This window comes from Maylandia zebra, linkage group LG13 (assembly GCF_041146795.1).
Source record: "Maylandia zebra isolate NMK-2024a linkage group LG13, Mzebra_GT3a, whole genome shotgun sequence".
NCBI lineage: Eukaryota > Metazoa > Chordata > Actinopteri > Cichliformes > Cichlidae > Maylandia > Maylandia zebra.
The window spans coordinates 33647703-33666680 of NC_135179.1; the positions used below are offsets into that span (position 1 = coordinate 33647703).

The 18978-nt window shown below is 47.3% G+C and overlaps 1 protein-coding gene across 4 annotated transcripts in view; it reads right to left on the reverse strand.

Annotated features, from left to right (window-relative positions):
* Positions 1–982: 982 nt before the first annotated feature.
* Positions 983–18978, reverse strand: part of ubr2 (ubiquitin protein ligase E3 component n-recognin 2) — a 59328-nt gene continuing 41332 nt past the window's right edge. For 2 of the 4 annotated variants that reach the window (XM_014413296.3, XM_014413294.3), the window contains exons 13-46: positions 18801–18900; positions 18584–18712; positions 18234–18417; positions 18093–18154; positions 17892–18002; positions 17750–17815; positions 17508–17624; positions 14956–15016; positions 14746–14870; positions 11868–11920; positions 11649–11751; positions 11513–11561; positions 11277–11431; positions 9536–9638; positions 8954–9063; positions 8780–8863; positions 8498–8676; positions 8028–8236; positions 7854–7947; positions 7623–7784; positions 7383–7471; positions 7250–7310; positions 7018–7166; positions 6847–6902; positions 6574–6670; positions 3366–3433; positions 3137–3275; positions 2960–3047; positions 2752–2882; positions 2564–2672; positions 2352–2486; positions 2056–2226; positions 1877–1978; positions 983–1781 (exon numbers count right to left, since the gene is read on the reverse strand). In XM_014413296.3, coding sequence (XP_014268782.1) covers positions 1640–1781; positions 1877–1978; positions 2056–2226; positions 2352–2486; positions 2564–2672; positions 2752–2882; positions 2960–3047; positions 3137–3275; positions 3366–3433; positions 6574–6670; positions 6847–6902; positions 7018–7166; positions 7250–7310; positions 7383–7471; positions 7623–7784; positions 7854–7947; positions 8028–8236; positions 8498–8676; positions 8780–8863; positions 8954–9063; positions 9536–9638; positions 11277–11431; positions 11513–11561; positions 11649–11751; positions 11868–11920; positions 14746–14870; positions 14956–15016; positions 17508–17624; positions 17750–17815; positions 17892–18002; positions 18093–18154; positions 18234–18417; positions 18584–18712; positions 18801–18900 — 3793 coding nt within the window. In that variant the 3' untranslated portion in view covers positions 983–1639. Of the gene's footprint in view, positions 1782–1876; positions 1979–2055; positions 2227–2336; positions 2487–2563; positions 2673–2751; positions 2883–2959; positions 3048–3136; positions 3276–3365; positions 3434–6573; positions 6671–6846; positions 6903–7017; positions 7167–7249; positions 7311–7382; positions 7472–7622; positions 7785–7853; positions 7948–8027; positions 8237–8497; positions 8677–8779; positions 8864–8953; positions 9064–9535; positions 9639–11276; positions 11432–11512; positions 11562–11648; positions 11752–11867; positions 11921–14745; positions 14871–14955; positions 15017–17507; positions 17625–17749; positions 17816–17891; positions 18003–18092; positions 18155–18233; positions 18418–18583; positions 18713–18800; positions 18901–18978 lie in introns of all 4 variants that reach the window. The other 2 variants (XM_014413293.3, XM_014413292.3) reach the window with 1 other exon arrangement.

Genomic DNA, 18978 nt, shown 5'->3' on the forward strand with positions numbered 1-18978 from the left:
AGAAAGTTAGCAGCCATCCAGGTCTTTATGTCTTTAAGACATTCCTGCAGTTTAACTCATTGGTGTGTGTTATCTGGCTTCATGGACAGATAGAGCTGGGTGTCATCTGCATAGCAGTGTAAATGTATGCTATGTCTTCTAATGATGCTGCCTAAGGGAAGCATGTATAATGTAAACAGAATTGGTCCTAGCACTGAACCCTGTGAAACTCCATAATTAACCTCAGTGTGTGAAGAGGACTCTCCATTTACATGCACAAACTGGAGTCTGTTAGTTAAAACTGTCAAACTTCTGAGTGAGTTTTTACTAAAAATGAGAAGACTGGGAAAACCTAAAAAAAAAAAAAAAAAAAAAAAAAAAAAAAAGAAACCCTAAAGACGCCCTGAGTGAGTCTGAGAGGACTTACAAGCGGCATTGGTCAGATTAGGCAAAGCTGAAGGAGCTTTTATGAGCCAACTTAAGAATGGATGTATCAATCACTGACAAGCAAAAAAAACAAAAAACAAAACTTAATAAAATAGAATAAAATTAAAAATTGTTTCACCTCCAAGTACTGTCATCAACTTATCAGGTTCCTGACAAATCGCTGACGATTTGTCGTGTCGCTGACGTCACCTAGCCTTCCACAAGAAAGCGACTCAACTGACTCTGACTGAAGTTTCTGATACAGTAAATCACCTATAAATGAATACACCTCAATATGAGCAATACACACACATTCTTACCTTTTATAGGATTTCCACATTTTCATGTTTGCTCAGCGCAATTAAAAGTTGTCAATATAAAAAAACAACAACAACCAATCTTTGCTTCACTTGAACAAGCTCCACCTCCAGCAGGTGTTTTCTCAGTTTATTGATTAGCTACTTCTTTACCTCCACAGATTTGACCCACCTGACAGGTGAGAGCAGGCTTACTGGAATGTCTATGTCCTCATAACAGGGTATCTGCCCCTGAAGTAATGAACTGACAGGAAGTGATGTCACTTTAAAGTTTTTATTGTTTTTATCATACACGTCCTCGTTTATACAGGAATTCACATATTAACAGATCATGTGATCAATGAGGCGCTCAGCTGACAGCCATTAAAAAATACCCCCAAAAAACAAAAGACATCAAGCTGAAGACCTGACCGCGCCATGTTTTAAATAATTCTCAGCATTCAAAAGTAAAACACAGAAAGTGACATCACACAGCACGCCACCAATCAGTTCTAAGCAAAATGTTAAACTAAAGTAAAAAGCGATCGATCGCTGATATGTGCTCTGATATGTCTTCACTGATCAGTCTTCAGCTGAAGCTCAACCCCTACCAGACACTTTACTGACCATCCATCCATCAATCTGCTACCATGGAGATGGCTGCTTTATGCTCTTAGCCAATCAGAAATGAAGGTGGTGATGTGTTTGAAGTCAGGAGGCAGGGCGTCACTGGACCGAATTCGAGTTTCCTGTTCCTGTCCCACACTGATTGGTGGAGAGACATGTGGAGGGTCAAAGGTGAAAAATCCCTGAAAGCAACTTAGCATCAAGCAGGCAGCTTATTGGTTCAAGGATGTGGTTTTATATAGAAAGGGGCGGGACACAATTGAGAGCCAATCAGTGTCTCTCTAAGGGCAGGGGCGGCGCAGAGTCAAACATCACAGGTGCTGCCAGTCGATAGCAACCAGCGCCTGATTGGCCTCCTGGGCGTGACCTATGACCTCAGCGATGCCGTGCTGGCGCCACAGGCGCTCGATCTTCCTGTAACGCTCGGCACACAGGTGGAGAGGATTCCCACGCCTGTAACAAACAAATAAACAGGTAGAGGGTGTGGTCAGGGGTGGGGCCAAACAAACTGGTAGAGGGGGTGGGGCTGAACAACCAAACGTACATACTTGAGGCCCTGGTCAGTTTCTCCATAGTCATCCAGGTATGGGGGCGGGTAGAAGCAGCCCTTTGTTTTACCTGCTACAAACAACACCTGACTCTCTCTGACCCTGCTCACACACAGACACACACAGGTTAGCAGGGCATGGCCGAGCGACATGCGTCAGTTCACTTGTGCAGGCGTTACCTGAGGAATAGGCCGAGGCCAGCTCCGCAGGTGAAGGTGTGTGCGGTGCAGGCGCCCACGTCCTCGCCGTCCACCTCCGTCTGACAGCAGTAACTCTGAGAGCACAGCATGCAGCCGCACACCAGGCACAGCGTGGGAGCGCGAGACTTATCCCCGCCTGAGCGCGGACACCTGCACATGTAACACTTAGGTGAGTTCAGATGGGCCGGCAAAGTTTCAGGTCACCTCACAAAAGAACTTCACAGCATTGATCCTTTTTAAATCGATCACTCTGATCTCACTGTGTGTTCACTGACGTGAAGCTGGACGCCTGATTGATGAGCACGCTGTAATCTTCCGGCAACTCGATGAGTCGATTTGACTCTCTGGGGAACCTGATGATGGCTCCGCCCCCCTGCAGGGTCTGTCTCATACCTGGATGACAACACCAACTGAACACACACACAGGAGTGTCAGGTAATGCTTTTCCAGGTACTTTGGAGTATGAGATGCGTCATTCAGGTGTTACCTGTGTATGAGCGGCTTCAGCAGTGTTTGCTGGTTGTGGTGAAGTAGCAGCAGGTTGGAGGGCAGACTGAGGTAGCTGCACAGTGCCTCCCACTGACCAGGACCTGCAACTACAACAAACACACACACTTCTGTGAACACACAGTGTAACAGAATCGTTACAGGAACTTTGCTCGGTGTTCGTCTTACTCATCAGCTCAGCGGGAGGCGCTGTGGAGTTCAGGTAGTGGAAGAAGAGGGCGGCGGCTCGGAGGAACGGCAGGACACCAGCTTTAAGACAACGATACAGCTGCCACCCAGAGGACACCTCAGGTAACACACTGATGATGAAATGAAGTCCTCTTTACTGATTTTGAATGTACTAACAGGGTAAATATGTCTCACAATCCAAACTCACCTGCCCAGGTGTTTCCTCAGTGTGCTGTACAGCTGACAGGTGAGCTCCTCCTCTGATCCACTGTTGTCCTGATCCATACATACCTCCTCTGCACACACAGGTAATACACACAGGTGAGACAGAAGCATCGGGTTCACAAAACTCAAGAGACTGTGTGTGAGTGAGAGAGAGCGACACCTGTGGTGGAGGTGAGCAGGATCTGAACCAGGTGAGCCACAGTGACCAAGTGAAGGAGGTGGAGGTGGCTCGAGTCCACCACACCGCATCCTGATTGGTCCAAACAGTGAACGGAGGAGTATGCCAGCACAGAGTAAACCTGCAGATGCCGAGAAATCAGAGTCACCTGCACCCACCCGACGAAAACGGAGCTTTAAGTGGTCCACGATGGACAGGTGTATAAACTCACCAGCAGGTGAAACATGTCGATCTCGAGGATACTCGGAGTATTTTCTACCTGAGTGTCTGGAACCAGAGCTAAACAAACAAACACACACAATTATATATAACAGATATACATATATATACACACACACTCACACACATGTATAAATATATGTGTATATATATATCAAATAAATGTTATCGCCCTCAATGGTTAATAATTGCAGGATAATTTCCAGAATCAGAATCGTGTTTATTGGCCAAGTATATGTGCAGACACATACAGGGAATCTGGTTCCGGTAGATGGTGGCTCTCAAGCACAGCAATGTAAATCACACACACACACACACACACACACACACACACACACACACACACACACACACACACACACACACACGTCTATATATACACATTACACATACATGGTAAATGGTAAATGGCCTGCATTTGTATAGCGCTTTCCTAGTCCCTAAGGACCCCAAAGCGCTTTACACATCCAGTCATCCACCCATTCACACATACACAAAGCTATGTAAACCAACTATAAATAACGAATCTAACTTATATACATAAAATACAGAAATGAATGAGGTGGAATGAATACTACAAAATGTGCATAAGGCAGCTGCAGTCTGGCAGTGGGAGCAGTGTGACAGGTCAACTGTTAAGAAGGGAGATGGGAAAGAAAGAGGGGAACGAAACTGTTCCTGTGTCGGGTGGTCCTGGTCTGCAGGCTTCTGTACCGTCTGCCAGAGGGCAGCAGATCAAAAAGTCTGTGTGCAGGGTGTGAGGGGTCTGCGATGATTTTCCCTGCCCGTTTCCTGGTTCTTGAGAGGTACAGGTCCTGGATGGAGGGCAGGGGGGTGCCGACGATCCTTTCTGCTGCCCGTACAGTCCGCTGCAGTCTGCTCCTGTCCTGTTTAGTGGCTGCTCCATACCAGACTGTGATGGAGGAGCACAGGACAGACTCAATGACCGCAGTGTAGAACTGGATCAGCAGCTCCTGTGGAAGACTGTACTTCCCCAGTTGTCTCAGGAAGTACATCCTCTGCTGGGTCTTTTTGAGGATGGAGTTGATGTTGGTCTCCCACTTCAGGTCCTGGGAGATGGTTGTACTCAGGAACTTGAAGGTCTTCACAGTCGACACAGGGCTGTCTGATATGGTGAGGGGGAGCAGAGTTGAGGGATGTCTCCTGAAGTCCACTGTCATCTCTACAGTCTTAAGAGTGTTCAGCTCCAGATTGTGCTGACTGCACCAGAGTACCAGCCGCTCAACTTCCTGCCGGTATGCAGACTCATCACCATCTTGAATGAGGCCAATGACAGTGGTGTCATCTGCAAACTTTAGGAGTTTGACAGCTGAGTTACTGGAGGTGCAGTCGTTAGTGTAGAGGTAGAACAGTAGTGGTGAGAGGACACATCCTTGAGGGGCACCAATACTGAGGGACCGGGTTTCAGAGGTGATCTCCCCCAGCCTCACTTGCTGCTTCCTGTCTGTCAGGAAGCTGGTGATCCACTGACAGGTAGCTGGTGACACGCTGAGCTGGGAGAGTTTGGAGGAAAGAAGTTCAGGCACAATGGTGTTAAAAGCCGAACTAAAGTCCACAAACAGGACCCTGGCATAAGTTCCCGGGCGGTCAAGGTGTTGCAGGATGTAATGCAGCCCCATGTTCACTGCATCATCCACTGACCTGTTTGCCCGGTAGGCAAACTGCAGAGGGTCCAGCTGGTGGCCTGTAATGTCTTTCAGATGGGCTAACACCAGTCGTTCGAAGGATTTCATGACCACAGACGTCAAGGCGACAGGTCTGTAGTCATTCAGTCCTGTGATGGTGGATTTCTTGGGAACAGGGATGATGGTGGAGCGTTTGAAGCAGGAGGGAACTTCACACAGCTCCAGGGATCTGTTGAAGATGCGAGTAAAGATGGGAGCCAGCTGTTCAGCACAGGTTTTGAGGCAGGAGGGTGAGACGCGGATGATCTGATATCCTCGTGTTGGTGTTGTTCCCAGACCATCATGAAAATGTTGTTCCAGGTTCAACATTGCAAGTGACCAATCACATTGTTGTGACGTTATTCCTTTGCGCACCAAGCCATTCGTGCATTTATGAAATTCCAATGTTGCAAGGACAATATCAATTCTGCTTACTGTTTATTAAAGGGTTACGGTTAGGGTCAGGGTCAGGGTCCGTTGATCGGCGGACAGAGGCGGTTTCACGCAGCTTAAGTACAGTTTTTTGTTTTACGCCGGTTTTTCCCGAAGTCGCAAAAGTATGACATCACAACATTCTGATTGGTCACTTGCAACGTTGATCCTGGAACAACATTTAGTATGATGATCTGGGAACAACACCAACACGAGGATATCAGATCAACCGGTGAGACGCCGTCTGGTCCGGGGGCTTTCCTGGGCTTCTGTTTCTGGAATAGTCGGCTCACATCCTGAGTGTGTATTCTGAGTTTCAGGGAGGAGGAAAGGGGGGTGAGAGGTGTGGTGGAGGTCGTTGAGTCTGGATTGGAGAGGGTGGTCGTTCCAAACTGGTAAATAGTCAACTTCAAAGTTATCTGGATGAAAATAGTATTTTATCTCCTTTCATCAGGAAACTGCGCAGTACTCTAACTGTTCTCAATGATGTCTATGAAGCCTTGGACACAAAGAACTACAGTGCAGCTCTTTTTATTGATCTAGCAGAAATCTTTGACACTGCTGATCATGGCATTTTATGTCAGACATTACTGGATACCTATGCTTGCTCTCTTCACCTGTTAGATTTGCTGTCTATGGCCAGGCATTCAGATTTATAACTGGCTGCAAACCTTTAACACACCACTGTTCTCAGGTTGACTGGTCCTCATTGGCCCCACGCAGGTATCACTTTCTCTATAAAATCTATTCTGATTTATTGTCCTCTTATATATCAGAGTATATGTTGCACAAACAGTCACAGACTGCAGACTCAGGACATCATTACGTTCGTTGTTCCATCAGTTCGTACAGAGCTTGGGAAGAAGGCTTTCTCCTTTTCTGCTCTGTCCTCATTGCACAACGATCTGAAGCTCTCTTCACTTGCAGACTTCAAAAGACGTACAAATGCGTCTGTGAAATCGTCTCTGGGGACTCTTTTACATTTTGTTTCTTTTATTGTTGAAATTTTAGTGTGTTTGTCAGTAATAGGTCTCTTTTGTAAATTGAGGCATTGAGTGTAAATGAGACTGTGTGTGTTTGTACCTGACAACAGTCTGATGAAGTGGGTGTGAACAGTTTTCAGAGGAGCTGCAGTCCAACACGCTGAACTGAACCTGGTGAGAGAACTCAAACAGTCGTCCTGCAACACACACATTATCAGGTTACCAAGGAAACCGCAGCATCCGCCGGAGACCAATCGACGCACAGAACTCAGTAATCAATACACTGATCTATAATATATTCGGTGAACTCTTCTTAAACCCCACCCCCTCTGCCTGACCATTCACAGCTCTTCTTTGTCATAAACAGTGTTACCTGTCGGCAAGGTAAACTTCCAAAAAGTGGCTTCTCCTCATCCATTAGCAGGCGCTCTGCAGAAAAACAAAATAACAGGACAACCTGTGACCTCTCAGGTGGGAGCACACCTGTGTCAGGTGTACACCTGTCTCGGGTGGTTGTGCGTGCATCTGTCTCGGGTGTGTATACCTATGCTTTGGATGGTGTAGGCGCAGGAGGACCAGCTCAGCACCGGGACTCGGGGGTCCTGCTCGTTGGGGTTCACCTTCAGTCCCACCTTATAGGTGGACAGGCTGAAAGTGGTAATCATCTCACTGATGCTGCTTGAGAATGGGTTCCTGTGACATCACAATGACATCATCACCACGTAATGTCCCATTAGGTTATTGATCAGGATCAGTACAAACAGCACATGACTCACTGTGGCGTGAAGTCTACTCTGAACCCTTGAGGAACGACAGGCTCCGCCTCTTCTGCTGCACCTGTAACACACGCATTAATTAACATTAACACACACGGCTCAGTTTGACTCAGTTTTCTTACAGGTAACTCACCTTCAGACTGCGTCCTGTGTGCAGAGTGCAGAGCTGCTATCAGCTGATTGGTTGTCTTAAGCCACACCTCGAAACTAGGATTTTCAACACTGAAGAAGAAGAAAAAAAAAAAAAAAAACAGAGAGAGAGAGAGAGAAAACCATTCACGCAACATCAGGTAAAAGCCAGGAACCTGTGTACCTGTGGTCAGCACAGGTGTGCTTATTGTGTGAGTGTCTCACTGCAGTCAGGTGAGCGTACCTGTGGTCAGGTGAGGCTGCGTGCGGTAGCATGGGGATCACGGTGTTGCTCAGACACTCGCAGAGTGGACAGAGGAACTCGCCGTTCTCCACATCGTAGCTCGTGTGGCCTCTCAGACGCTGCTGACGCCGCTGCTCCTTCAGCTGTACCGCCTCAAAGTACCTGAACAGAGTGAGGACAGGTGTAACATCCTGAGAGCCGACTGGAAGGTGTGCAAGTGAGGGGAGTCACCTCTGCCAGCAGGTGGCGTGCATGATGTGTCCACAGCTGGCGGTGTGAATCCCCAGACAGAGGTCGGGGTGCATGAACAGGGGGTCACGGTGCTCTGAAACACACGATCACAGGTTAACACCTGAACTTCGACTGGTCACTCGCCTGATGATGTCAAACTGGAGCTCTGCCCACCTGGGTTGGGCAGGTTGCAGTGGCGGTTTTTGGACAGAACAGTGGACCTTTGGACAAATGCTGCAAGCACCATTGCTCTGCTGTGACCTCTGACCTCTTGCTCTTCCTGACACAGGATACAGGTGACCAGCTGTCGGCGCTCAGTCCCTCCCACCCTCCTGGGACCAACAGCCACCTGGGACACACAGGTGAGCTCTGCACTGGGAGGACTGTAAAGCAGGAGGGAGAGGATCTTTTAATATTCTCTGAATAAGCTCTTCAATCACACGTGTGCTCTGCAGCAGGTGAGTCCACAGGTGTACCAGTCCTTGCCTGCACTTAATGTTAAGTGCATTTCATATTCCAACAGATAAATACGGCTTTGTACAGTCATACCTGTGCTCAGCTGATAGTAAGGCATCTAGTAAATGTGAATGAAAGTGGGTATACAGGTGTATTAGGAATGTACTGGTGTAAATATGCAGTTGTACCTGTGGTCGGCAGCTGACGTGGACGCCTCCAGCTCTTCCATGCTCTGCTGGAACAGCTCTTTGTTCTCGTTGATGAAGTGTTTCTGCATCTCTGACATCTGAGCCATGATCTTTTCCCTGCGGAGCCTCGCCATCTCCGCTTTCCTCTTCCTCTCTGCCTTATCTTTGTCCCTCATCGTCTGCAGCACGGAACCAATCAATTCATCACTTAATCAACACATACGTTAATGAGCCAATCAGTCAGTAGATAACCAGGGAAGAGGAAGCGGTGCTGAGTCTCACCTCCTCAGAGCCTCTTTCCAGGCTGACGGTAAAAGAGGAGGCTGACGATGTTCGCTCTCTCATCATTTTGATGTTTGACACCATCTACACACACACAGAGATCATACTGATTCAGCTTCACACCTTCACTCTGGTGTTAATTCACAATGACATCACAGTGACATCAGCGGTTACCTTGAGAATCCAGGTGATCATGTCTTTATGGACTTCCAGGTGAGGAGTGTTCTGCAGACTTTCCAGCAGAGCCAGGACACTTCCTGAAGTACTGGGTGCTTCACCTGGACCTAAACACACACACACACACACACACACACACACACACACACACACAGGTAAACACTCAAACACAAACACACACACACACACACACACACACACACACACACACACACACACACACACACACACAGGTAAACACTCAAACACACACACAAACACACACACACACACACACACAGGTAAACACTCAAACACAAACACACACACACACACACACACACACACACACACACACACACACACACAGGTAAACACTCAAACACACACACAAACACACACACACACACACACACACACACACACACACACACACACACAGGTAAACACTCAAACACAAACACACACACACACACACACACACACACACACACACACACACACACAGGTAAACACTCAAACACACACACAAACACACACACACACACACACACACAGGTAAACACTCAAACACACACACATACACACAGGTGTACTAACGTGTGATCTTGCAGGTGTAGTTGAAAGTGACATCTTCATCTCCGCTGCTGCTCTCCAGCTGCTGCTGCTCTTCCAGCAGAGCCATGCCCACCAGGTGGAGCACCTGCAGGTGAGGTACAAACACACACACACTTTGAATCTGATGTTCATTTTATTTAGGACAGAGGGCGGCCTCTACAGGTGTTTCTGAAGATCACAGTGATGATTACAGTCAGCCATTAAAGCTGGTCACCTGATCTAACACTGATGAACACACGAGAAAACAAAAGCGGGACGCAGAGCTGACTATCGAAAACAGCAACGCAAATCTCCGCTTTCACCCAGCTTCCTCACCAACACCAGATCCCTCACAAACAAAAGGGAGGAGCTACAATCAGAGATGTACTACAACCGTGTTGTCTGGGAGTGTTGTCTACTGAGTGTAACTGAATCCTGGCTCCATCCTAACATCCCTGATGCCCCAGTGGAGTCACCAGGCTGGACCCTACACCACCAGGACCACAACAAAGGTAAGGGCAGGGGCTGTAGGACTACAGTCGTAACAACACAACTATAAACAGTCACTGCTCACCGGACTCAGAGGTCATGTCATGTCCCTTTGATCTACCTTGCAAGCTAACGGTAGCCATAGTTACCATTGTTTACATCCCCCTGATGCTAACGTTAGCTCAGCGCTCAACCACCTCCAACTTACTATTAGTAAACAGCAGAGAGAGCATATCTGTCCATATCATTGTTGGGGACATTAATGAGGCAAGTTTGCAATCTGTACTCTACAAATGCCACCAACAGGTCAAGCGTCCTACCAGGGGGACAATACAGTACTCGTGGACTCGTGATATGTCATCAGTCGGAGACCAAGTACTGTTCCAATTCAAAGTACACATCAAGCCGAGAACGTGAAAAATTCCCAGATGTGTTCTCGCTCCGCAAATTTTATCGAGCATACATCGGCGGTGACTTGTGTGTACTTGGTACAGCTAAATATCCCAGAATGCATTTCGTCCAAAGCTCAAACATGGCAATGGTGGAGGAGTGCGGCTAAAAACGTTTAAATTTAAATATTACTCTTAAAATAACATTTTTAGATACTTTCAGGCGAGAATGTAGCTGTGTAAGCTTCAAATATCTGCTCGGTTTATCAAAACATCACATACTTGCAAAAGTGCTCCGACGTTTTCAGAGACGTCTGTACCCACCAACTCGATAGCTGACCGGGAGGTCAAGGGTCACTAGAGCCAGCAGGAACAGCGAACTACCGGCAGATCGTTTTCAAACCACCTGCGGTCTTTGGCTACTCAGGTTAAACATGATATATAAGTCACGTAGATCACTTCTAAATGTTAATGTTTGGTTTATTTCAGTGTTTTATTTGTTCCTGAGTAAATCGGTTTGGCTGAGATGAAAGTTCAGCTTCATAACATATTACTCACAGTTAAATTAAGAGGTGACAGCAGTAAAAACTGTGACATCATCAAGTACGCTGGTGTTCCAGTTGTACAAATCGTGAGTCTGTAACCCGAGTACGGACTTGCGTATTGAGAAAGGCCCATGGTCTGACTAACCCCCCATCACTCAGGCCACTCACACTGTGTTCAGACCAAGTCTCTGGACTGGTTCCCAGACCTCTCCTCTCCAGTGTGTCCCTCCTGTTGCTTATTTATTCCTGCTCCCTCATTTACATTTTATTTCATGTGCAACGACAATAAAGAGCTACTCTATTCTAAACACACACACTCACCCTCTGCAGCATGGACTCAGTCCAGCCCCCCCCGCTGGGCTCCACGGCCCACTGCAGCACGGCGCCCTCTATGGCGAGCAGCGCATCACATTGCAGGAGGTTCACCAGGCTGCCGAAGAGAGGGCAGAGGGGGGGAGGAGGGGGAGGGGGCAGGGCTATGCACACAAAGACACGTTACCAAGGTGACCATGTCATCCATCAGTCTTCCTGCTGGTGTTTTGTACAGGTGTGCTTACCTGTGTCCTCGCCACTCTGTCTCCTCAGCTTTCTCTGAGCTTCCTCAGCCTGAAACACAGGACGCAGCGTTACCATAGCAACAACACGTACACCAATCAATAACGCTCTGATCCGCATCCAGATCAGTGAGCGTACCTTTGACTGGTCAGCTCTGCTGTAGTGATGGAAGTACAGGTTGAAGTATCTGTTCCACTCAGGGCGGAGCTCATACAGCCCTCTACCTGTCACACCTGGTTTCCTGTTAGTACAAATACACTCAGTACTGCAGTTATTGTAACATAGAGAACAAAGAGAAATTGTAAGGATGCACGTGTATTTAAGGTGGACTGATGATATTTGAGGTGGAAGACTGACTTGAATGAAGCCACGCTGTCGATGACTCTCTCCAGCCCCGTCTCCTTGTTCCCCTGAAGACACAAACTCAGGTTATTACATCAAACTAAAAATGTTTCAGCGCACAGAAGTAAAAACAGTAAATTCCCTGCGCTCAGAAACACTGAATAGCAAACAAACAAAACATTTTAGCCTCAGGTAAGTCAGGGTTCACCTGTTCAGCAGATCTTGTATGATCGAGCCTTACAAAGTGTCTGAGTTTAACGCTCTGGGGTTACCTTTGATTTTACTCATTTACTTTGCCTTGTTTGGTATCATTCTTTTCAGCACGACCTCACATGTCTGAATTTACAGTCAAACTACTACAGTTGTATTAACACAACTGATCTAAAGTCAGGTAAAAAACATAAAATCTGAGTAGAAAAAAAGGTTATATTTTTTGCTGTAACTAACACAAACATTAATGAATCATTTTCGTAATTTGAAATGCAAATATAAACTGTACATTTTAATAACCTATGCACAAGTTATTTGCATCTATTTACCTAAAAATGCAGCCAAGGCGGGCCATTTCAAACCATTTCAAACAATTCACAGAACAATCAGCTGTTCTGCATCAAATATCATGCCACACAAATTATTTCCGCCACTCTAAAATATAATTTGTGTCCACTATAAGATAAAGGAGAACATCACAGCCTGATACCTGCAGGCCAGACAGCAGCAGGTGTTGGAGACACAGTTTACACTGTAATCTGCCTTTGGTGGCTTTTTGGCAGCAACTGTGACATTCAGCAGTCGACTAACTACACAAAATTGCACACTAAGTACATAAAACTGCACACCAACAACACAAAACTACCCACTAACTACACTCAACAAAAATTTAAACGCAACACCTTTGTTACTGCTCCCATTCCCCATGGGATGGACGTAGAGACCTAAAATTCATTCCAGATACACAATATAACCATCCCTCCCAAACAGTGGTCACAAATCAGTCCAAATGTGTGGTAGTGGGCACATCTGCTATATTGAGATAATCCATCCCACCTCACAGGTGTGCCACATCAGGATGCTGATCTGACATTATGAGTAGTGCACAGGTGTACCTCAGACTGCCCACAACAAAAGGCCACCCTGGAATGTGCAGTTTTTTGCGCTATTGGGGGTCTGGGGACCCAGAACCGGTCAGTATCTGGTGTGACCACCATTTGCCTCATGCAGTGCAACACATCGTCGCATGGAGTCTATCAGATTGTCAATTGTGGCCTGTGGAATGTTGGTCCACTCCACTTCAATGGCTGTGCGAGGTTGTTGGATATTCGTGGGAACTGGTACACGCTGTCGTATACGCCGGTCAAGCACATCCCGAACATGCTCAATGGGTGACATGTCCGGTGAGTATGCTGGCCATGCAAGAACTGGGACATTCTCAGCTGCCATCTGCCCTGAACAATGGGAACCACCTCTCCAACGTGCCAGACGCCATCGAATGTGAGCATTTGCCCACACAAGTCTGTTACGGTGACGAGCTGGAGTCAGGTCAAGACCCCGATGAGGACGACGGGCATGCAGTTGAGCATCCCTGAGACGGTTTCTGACCGTTTGTGCAGAAATTGTTTGGTTGTGCAAACCAATTGTTCCAGCAGCTGTCTGGGTGGCTGGTCTCAGACGATCTTGGAGGTGAACCTGCTGGATGTGGAGGTCCTGGGCTGGTGTGGTTACACGAGGTCTGCGGTTGTGACGCCGGTTGGATGTGCTGCCATATTCTCTGAAACGCCTGTGGAGACGGCTTATGGTTGAGAAATTAACATTCAATGCACGGGCGACAGATCTGGTTGACATTCCTGCTGTCAGCATGCCAATTGCACGCTCCCTCATTGCTTGTGGCATCTGTGGCATTTTGCTGTGAGACAAAACTGCACATTCCAGGGTGGCCTTTTGTTGTGGGCAGTCTGAGGTACACCTGTGCACTACTCATGATGTCAGATCAGCATCCTGATGTGGCACACCTGTGAGGTGGGATGGATTATCTCAATATAGCAGATGTGCCCACTACCACACATTTGGACTGATTTGTGACCACTGTTTGGGAGGGATGGTTATATTGTGTATCTGGAATGAATTTTAGGTCTCTACGTCCATCCCATGGGGAATGGGAGCAGTAACAAAGGTGTTGGGTTTATATTTTTGTTGAGTGTAGTTAAAACTGCACACACTACACAAAAGTACGCACTAACTAGCCACAAACTACACAAAACTACCCACTGACAACACAAAAGACTACACAAAACTGCACACCAACTACACAAAAGTACACACGAACTACACAAAAGTACAGGGTAACTGCATAAAACTGCAAACTACATAAAAGTACACATCAACTACACACTCCAAACACACTGAATGTCACAAATCTCTTGTGTCTAAACACTCTCTCACCGCTGTCACTCCTAAAACCTCTCCTTCTTCCTAAACAACCAATTGTCACATGTTGCCATATCATTTTGTGATTGGTTGACATGGTACATTTTTCCACCAATAGGAAAGCGGTGCTTTTTCTTTCTTTTATTTGGTCACAAGCAGAGAGTGCCGATAGTATTCAGCAAAAAACATCAGGTATATTTTTGATCATGACTCTGGTTTTTCGTGTCCTATCAACACAACTTAAAAACTTGTATATAGTTTGAAGTCCGCACTTAGACTTTAAACTTGGAGACTCGGGTTGGCTGCATCTTGTTGCAAAGTCATCTTAAATTGGTCGTGTGATTTGGATGTGCCGACGCGTCCGTCGAGCCCAGAGGGTTAATAAACTTTTAAAAGCAGAACTCACAAATACTTACAAATATGTAACAGCATAACTAAAAAAACATTAACAGACAGGTTAGGGTCTCACATTCTCAGGTAGAGCCTTGGCAAGCTCGCTGTGAGCCATCGGTCTGATGGACAGCAGGTGGATGATTTCTCTTCTGACCTCATCGTAGGGCTCCACCTGGCCAACGCCCGCCACGTACCGCTCACCTGTAACACACATGCAGAGGCAGTGCTAATGTTGCACCTGGACAAGGCGACCTCTCTGACTCATTTTCAGAGGAAACAAACTCACCGACCACCATAATGATGAGATGAAGCATCTCTTCGATGAGAGTGTTCTGCTGGACCAGGTCCTGAAACACAGGACAGAGTGGGAGGAGTCAGTCATACACCTGTAGCGTTTAACTCGAAAGATTCAACATTGCAAATGGATTTTTGAGGACTTGAATCCTTCTTAAAATCCTTCCCAAATCAAAAACCCTGGATTAACGGAGATGTTCGCGCGGCACGGAGCACCGCCTTTGCCTCCGCGAACACATCGGACTACAAACACGCACATTACCAACTCCGGAAGACGATCAAAGCAGCCAAACGTGAGTACAGGGACAGGGTGGAGCAACAGTTTGACAACCCTCGGAGTATGTGGCAGGGACTAAACACGATCACAGACTTTAGAGGGAAAACCAGCACACCGCAGACCACGGCTTCTCTGTGTGAGGATCTAAACGTATTCTACGCTAGATTCGACACAGCGAACACCATGAGACCGGACAGTGTGCGCACCGCGGATGACGTCAGTGCGCACACTGTGTCTGAGGAGGATGTGCGGAAGTGCTTCAGGAAGGTGAACGCACGCAAAGCTACAGGTCCGGACGGGATTCCCGGCCGCGTCCTCAAGTCATGCGCGGCTCAGCTGGCTGGAGTGTTCACGCACATCTTCAACCTTTCCCTCTCTCTGTCTGTAGTCCCAGCCTGCTTCAAAATGGCCACCATCGTCCCTGTACCCAAATCCTCCACCATCTCCTCATTGAACGACTGGCGACCTGTAGCCCTGACCCCCATCGTAAGCAAATGCTTCGAGAAGCTGGTCAGGGACTTCATCCGCTCTGCACTACCCGACTCACTGGACCCTCTACAGTTCGCATACCGCCACAACAGGTCCACTGATGATGCCATAGCCCTGACACTACACACTGCCCTGTCACACCTGGAGAAGAGAGACACGTATGTGAGGATGCTGTTTGTAGATTACAGCTCAGCATTCAATACCATCGTTCCCTCGAAGCTGGACAGGAAACTGCAGGATCTAGGACTGAGCAGCTCCCTCTGCAGCTGGATCCTTAGCTTCCTGTCTGACAGACGCCAGGTGGTCAGACTGGGCAGCATCACCTCATCCCCCATCACACTGAACACTGGTGCTCCACAGGGATGTGTACTGAGCCCTCTCCTGTACTCACTCTACACCTACGACTGCACAGCCACTAACAACTCCAACATCATTGTGAAGTTTGCGGACGACACTACAGTGGTGGGTCTTATCACCAACGGTGATGAGACGGCTTACAGGGAGGAGGTCAGCGCCCTGACCCACTGGTGTCAAGACAACCATCTCACCCTCAACGTCGCAAAGACAAAGGAGTTGATAGTGGACTTCCGGAGGTGCAGAGAAGTACACACCCCCATCACCATCAGCAGCGCTGCTGTGGAGAGAGTGAGCAGCTTCCGGTTCCTTGGTGTACACCTGGCTGAGGATCTTACGTGGTCAGTACACACAAACAAAACAGTGAAGAAGGCGCAGCAGCGCCTCTTCTTTCTCAGGAGACTGAAAAGATTCGGCATGAGCCCCCGCATCCTCAGGACCTTCTATCACTGTGCCATTGAGAGCATCCTCACTGGATGCATCACCACCTGGTACGGCAACAGCACCACCTACAACTGCAAAGCTCTCCAGCGAGTAGTGCGGTGCTCTGAACGGATAATTGGAGGTGAGCTTCCCTCCCTCCAAGACATCTACAGGAAGCGCTGCCTGAGGAAAGCGGGGAGGATCATCAAGGACTCCAGTCACCCCAGCCATAAACTGTTCAGACTGCTTCCATCAGGAAGGAGGTTCTGCAGCATCTGGTCCCGTACCAGCAGACTGAGAGACAGCTTCTTCCACCAGGCCATCAGACTGCTGAACACTTCATAGACACCTCAGCTTCACTACTGGAACTTCAACATTATGCACTCCATACTGTACAGTAACGCCACTGTTTTGCACATATTCAACTCTGTATATTTTATATATTTTATTTATTGTTTACTCTATTTAATTTGTAAAATATGTGTACACACACACACGTAGAAAAATATTTAGTATACACATCCAGAAATGCATATACTATTATATATTGTACATATATTTATTAGTTTCAGATGTAGCCATTCTTGTATTTTGCTTGTTTACATTATTGTATTTTGCACAACTCTGTTGCTTGTGAAGCTCGCACACAAGAATTTCACTCACATGTGCTGTACCAATGTACCTGCACATGTGATGTGACAATAAAAGTGATTTGATTTGATTTGAATGTCAAACACGACGTAATGTGAATGTCTGACCTGCAGATGTGATTCTAATTTCTCGTTACGTGCAAATAAACAGACAAGTCAAAGCGACCTGCTGCAAAATCTGACTTCTTGTCTGTTCATGCAGGTGTCTGAATTTAATCTGCTGCAGCTTTGCATCACCTGACGCTGCAGGAGCTTTAACATAACAATCTTTGGAAATGTATCTGTGTCGAGGGTGGGGCGGATAAGCTTAGCAGTAAAATCATGGCGTCTTGACAACAGAAGAGGACTGACCTTGTTGGCCTCTCTGTATCTTTTCCTGATGTCAGCGGTGCTGAAAACGTGAAACACTTCAAATCGACTCAGAACAATCATCAGGAAGTGGTTTGGATCCATCATGGACGCCCCTGCCTGCACCCAACCAAAAACAGCAGCAAGCATGAGCAGAGAGTCTGCACCAACGCTTCACAGAGGCATTAGTGCTGTTGAATCAGCACTGGTAGAATAAGTGGAGCGTCAGTAGAGGCGAGTTGTACCTGTAGCATGATGATGTCTTTGTCGAACATCTCGACTCGACACTTTACATTGTGGTAATAATAAATCTGAAACAACAAACAGCAAAAAACTTAGCTAATCAGCATTGATCTCTTCAGCATAGATTAACAGGTTAGAACTCACCTGATTAATCAGTGAGAATCCGTTCCTCCTCCACATCCCAGCATGCACCTGGGCACAGAGCACCAGGCAACGGAGGGGGAGTTCGATCAGAAGGGGGGGGCTTAGTTCACCCTGAGGGACACGTGGCATCAACAATCAATGAATCAAACTGGTTGGAAAATGGCGTTTCCAATCAGGGATCAATAATAATCTGTTACTGACCAATGGGAGCTGCTCAGGGAAATGAGACGCCACCTCTGTTCTGCTGAGGAGGATGTGCAGACCTGAGGAGGTGATTGATACAACTTCAAACAGGACGTGGAGACAGATGGTGTGACTTTTAAAATGTGTGTGTGTGTTTACCTGCCAGCAGCCTGCAGACCGGCAGGTGTATGGAGACTTTTTCCTGAGACACCTGATACCTGAATGTTTCCACGCTGTGGCCTGCCAGGCTCAAGCTGATTGGCTGCTCACCATCTGGAAGGCTGTTATGACAGTGACTGAGAGCGCTCAGACACTTCTTGTAGGCCTCGATCAGCACACGCTCCTGACACACACAAAGGAGCAAAGAAAAGGCTTGGATGGCTCACTCAATCAATCTATTTATTTAAAACTGATCAGATTATTGATCCAGAAAACAAAAAATAAACTGTAGGAACATAAAAGGTAACATTTGTAATGTTACATGTAGCGTGTTCAGTGTGTTGTCTCACATCAGTGGAGCACCATTCCTGGATCATCGTGATGATGTTTGTCAGCTTCATCTGCAGCGTGAACGCCGCCTCCCACTCAGGCTCCATCTCAATATGCTGCCCCACCTGTCTCACCACTGGGTCCATGCCCTGCAGGGAGGTGGGTTCACAGACAGACAGGCTCAGAGATGTTCGGGCTGCACCTGTACAGGTAAACCTCACACTGTCTCCATGTTACCTGCATGCACTTGAGCAGCTCCAGAAAAGCGTAGAAACCTTCTAGAAACTTGAGTCTGAGCTGATCGCTCCACTTGGACGGAGGGCTGATCAGGACATACCTGCATGTAGAAGCACTGGTTACACTGACAGGCCTGGTTTTATCATAAAACACGACACACACCCACAGCGTTTACACT